The sequence below is a fragment of the Notothenia coriiceps genome, unplaced genomic scaffold, assembly GCF_000735185.1.
Source record: "Notothenia coriiceps isolate Sejong01 unplaced genomic scaffold, NC01 NC01_scaffold00000361, whole genome shotgun sequence".
Lineage (NCBI taxonomy): Eukaryota > Metazoa > Chordata > Actinopteri > Perciformes > Nototheniidae > Notothenia > Notothenia coriiceps.
This window is the reverse complement of record NW_011333062.1, coordinates 1,398-3,831: the sequence shown is the minus strand read 5'-3', so window position 1 is coordinate 3,831 and position 2,434 is coordinate 1,398. Positions and strand designations below refer to the sequence as shown.

Genomic DNA, 2,434 nt, shown 5'->3' with positions numbered 1-2,434 from the left:
TTCTCTCAGATATACCCAAAGCTGCTGTGGCCAAACAAATTCATGAAAAAAACTTTTTTGTTGCTCTGCAGGACTTTACAGTTTGTCATGGTCAAATGTATAATTTGTACCATTTATAAACAACAGGTCTACATCATAAAGCATTTTGTTTAACCTGCAAATCCTCCTTGAGCCTTTTAATCGGCAGTATTTTCGATGACTCCGTCCAGCAGGTTTAACAGATTTGTTTTTATAGTGTCTGGTTATCAGCATGGTAAAAACCGTAGCAGTGTAAACACACGCTTCGTAAAGGAAAAATTAAAAAATGTTTAGCACAACATTAATACACATGATTTATTGCTTTGAGTTACAAAAAATAAAGCTGTTGTTTGTGTTCATAAAAATACTCAATGTAAATGTTGTATACAAAAGTTTACACTGCTGATTGTCCGAAATAAAACATTTAGATTTATTTTTTTGATGAATGAGAATGCCGACATGAGAGCATGTGGACTGACGCTCCAGCCCCAAATCTGGAACCCATAAAGCCTCAGACATCCCTGCAACATTAGACACAGCGCTTCTTATTGGCTGAGAGCTCCACTTACCCCCTTCCTCTATCGCCCGCCCAGCACACACACACTTCCTGCTTCTCTGCCTGGATAATGCCGGACCACGCCCTTTGGAAGTCCTCTCAGCCAAACAGAACTGCCCGCAGGCCTCGAGTTAGCGCTTGGGTATAAAAGAGGCGGAGGTGGACCTGCCTGTCAGATGGTTTGTTGTTGTTCTGTCTGCCAGGTTGAGAGGGGAATGTGAAAGTGAGATATTTAACAAGGTAACCAGGAAACAGGACAGCCAGAGCGACGTCCAATCCGATGGAGCTTCAGAAGCCGTAACTTTCCCTAACGAGAGAGAAGACTTTTGTTACACACGCTTTCCAAGTCCAGGTTTGAGAGAAGCATCACAGCTTCTTGTCTTTGCAGTGGAAGCTGAGAGGCTGTTTGTGGACGGTACAATGAGAGAAGAGGTGTCCTGCACTAACTCCCCTGAAGGAGGTCTGGGGGCCAGCGAGGAGGAATTGGAGAGAGGATCGAAGAAGAATCACCAAGGAGGAAATCGAAAGCGTACGCCTTTCCCCAAGAAGGACAGCATGGGTCAGACAGAGGAGAGCAGCACCGGCAGTCCCACCAGCCTGCTGCCGTCAGGCCCCAAGAAGGTGAAGAAAAGCCCAACGACAGTGGTGTCGTTGGCCCCCACGCCGCTGGGGCCCAGACTCGATCAGCCCTTTGAGGACCTCCACACTCAGCGTGTTATCGCAAACGTGCGGGAGCGTCAACGCACTCAGTCCCTGAACGACGCCTTCTCATCTCTACGCAAAATCATCCCCACACTACCTTCGGACAAGCTGAGCAAGATCCAGATCCTGAAACTGGCCTCGCGCTACATCGACTTCCTGTACCAGGTGCTGCAGAGCGACGAGATGGACGCCAAGCTGGCCAGCTGCAACTACCTGGCCCACGAAAGACTGAGCTACGCCTTCTCCGTCTGGAGAATGGAGGGGGCCTGGGCCATGTCCGCAAGCCACTAGGATCCCATCGAACTTCTCTTCTAAACCCTCTCGTGTCCACATCTCCACCCCACCGCCCGTGTCTGTGTTTGCACCCACTTCCTGACCTCTGAACCTCTGAATTCTTCCCCTCTTGGTCTGATCTTAACCTTTTCATCTCAAAACTCCCTATACATTCCTGCTACATCTATGTGATCCATGATGGTTCACTTCATCTGTATAGACAGTTGGATCTTCAAACCCTCTCAGTTCACCCTGTTCCCCTCCACTGTTTCCACTGCTCTCCCTTGTCTGTCTTACAGTTTAATCCAGTGCAACAAGACGCTCCACTGCAGCCCCCCAGGTATGGACAAAATCTGCAAACACACACTCACACAGACTGCATGAACACACACAGACATCCTACAAACATGCAACTTTGTGCACTCAGTTCTGTTTCGCCATGTCATGAGCACAATTTGTAGGTTATTCAATGTTCGTTATTGTCTTGTTTCAGAATATTATTTGTAGCTTTCAACAAAGAATACAGCAAATGCACTTTTAAAAAGAAGCAGACAGGATTACAAAAAAAAAATCTGTGCTGGTCAAGATCTCTTTAAGTATTCTGTTCAAATTAACGCAAACATGAAACATTTCCCTAAATGTATAAATCTGTCCTACACGTAGAATTTTAAAATTGATCACAGATATTTTCAGACTAAACAACTTAAAGCAAGGTTGATCTGTAAAGCTCCTTTAAAACTGGACATTAACTGAGATGTTTACAAATCATCGTAACGATCACAAGAGAATTTAAACTCATTTTAAACGTAGTTAAAATAACTAAATATCTACACATCAAAACAAGATGAGGGTGCCTCTGTTTACATTCATTACTTATCGGTTTGG

The 2,434-nt window shown here is 45.2% G+C and overlaps 1 protein-coding gene across 1 annotated transcript; it reads left to right on the top strand.

Moving 5' to 3' along the window:
• Nucleotides 1-726: 726 nt before the first annotated feature.
• Nucleotides 727-1,889, top strand: LOC104952892 (twist-related protein 2-like). Its single transcript, XM_010779804.1, has one exon. The coding sequence runs from the start codon at nt 995-997 to the stop codon at nt 1,565-1,567; it is 573 nt and encodes a 190-aa protein (XP_010778106.1). The 5' UTR covers nt 727-994; the 3' UTR covers nt 1,568-1,889.
• The last annotated feature ends 545 nt before the right edge of the window (nt 1,890-2,434 follow it).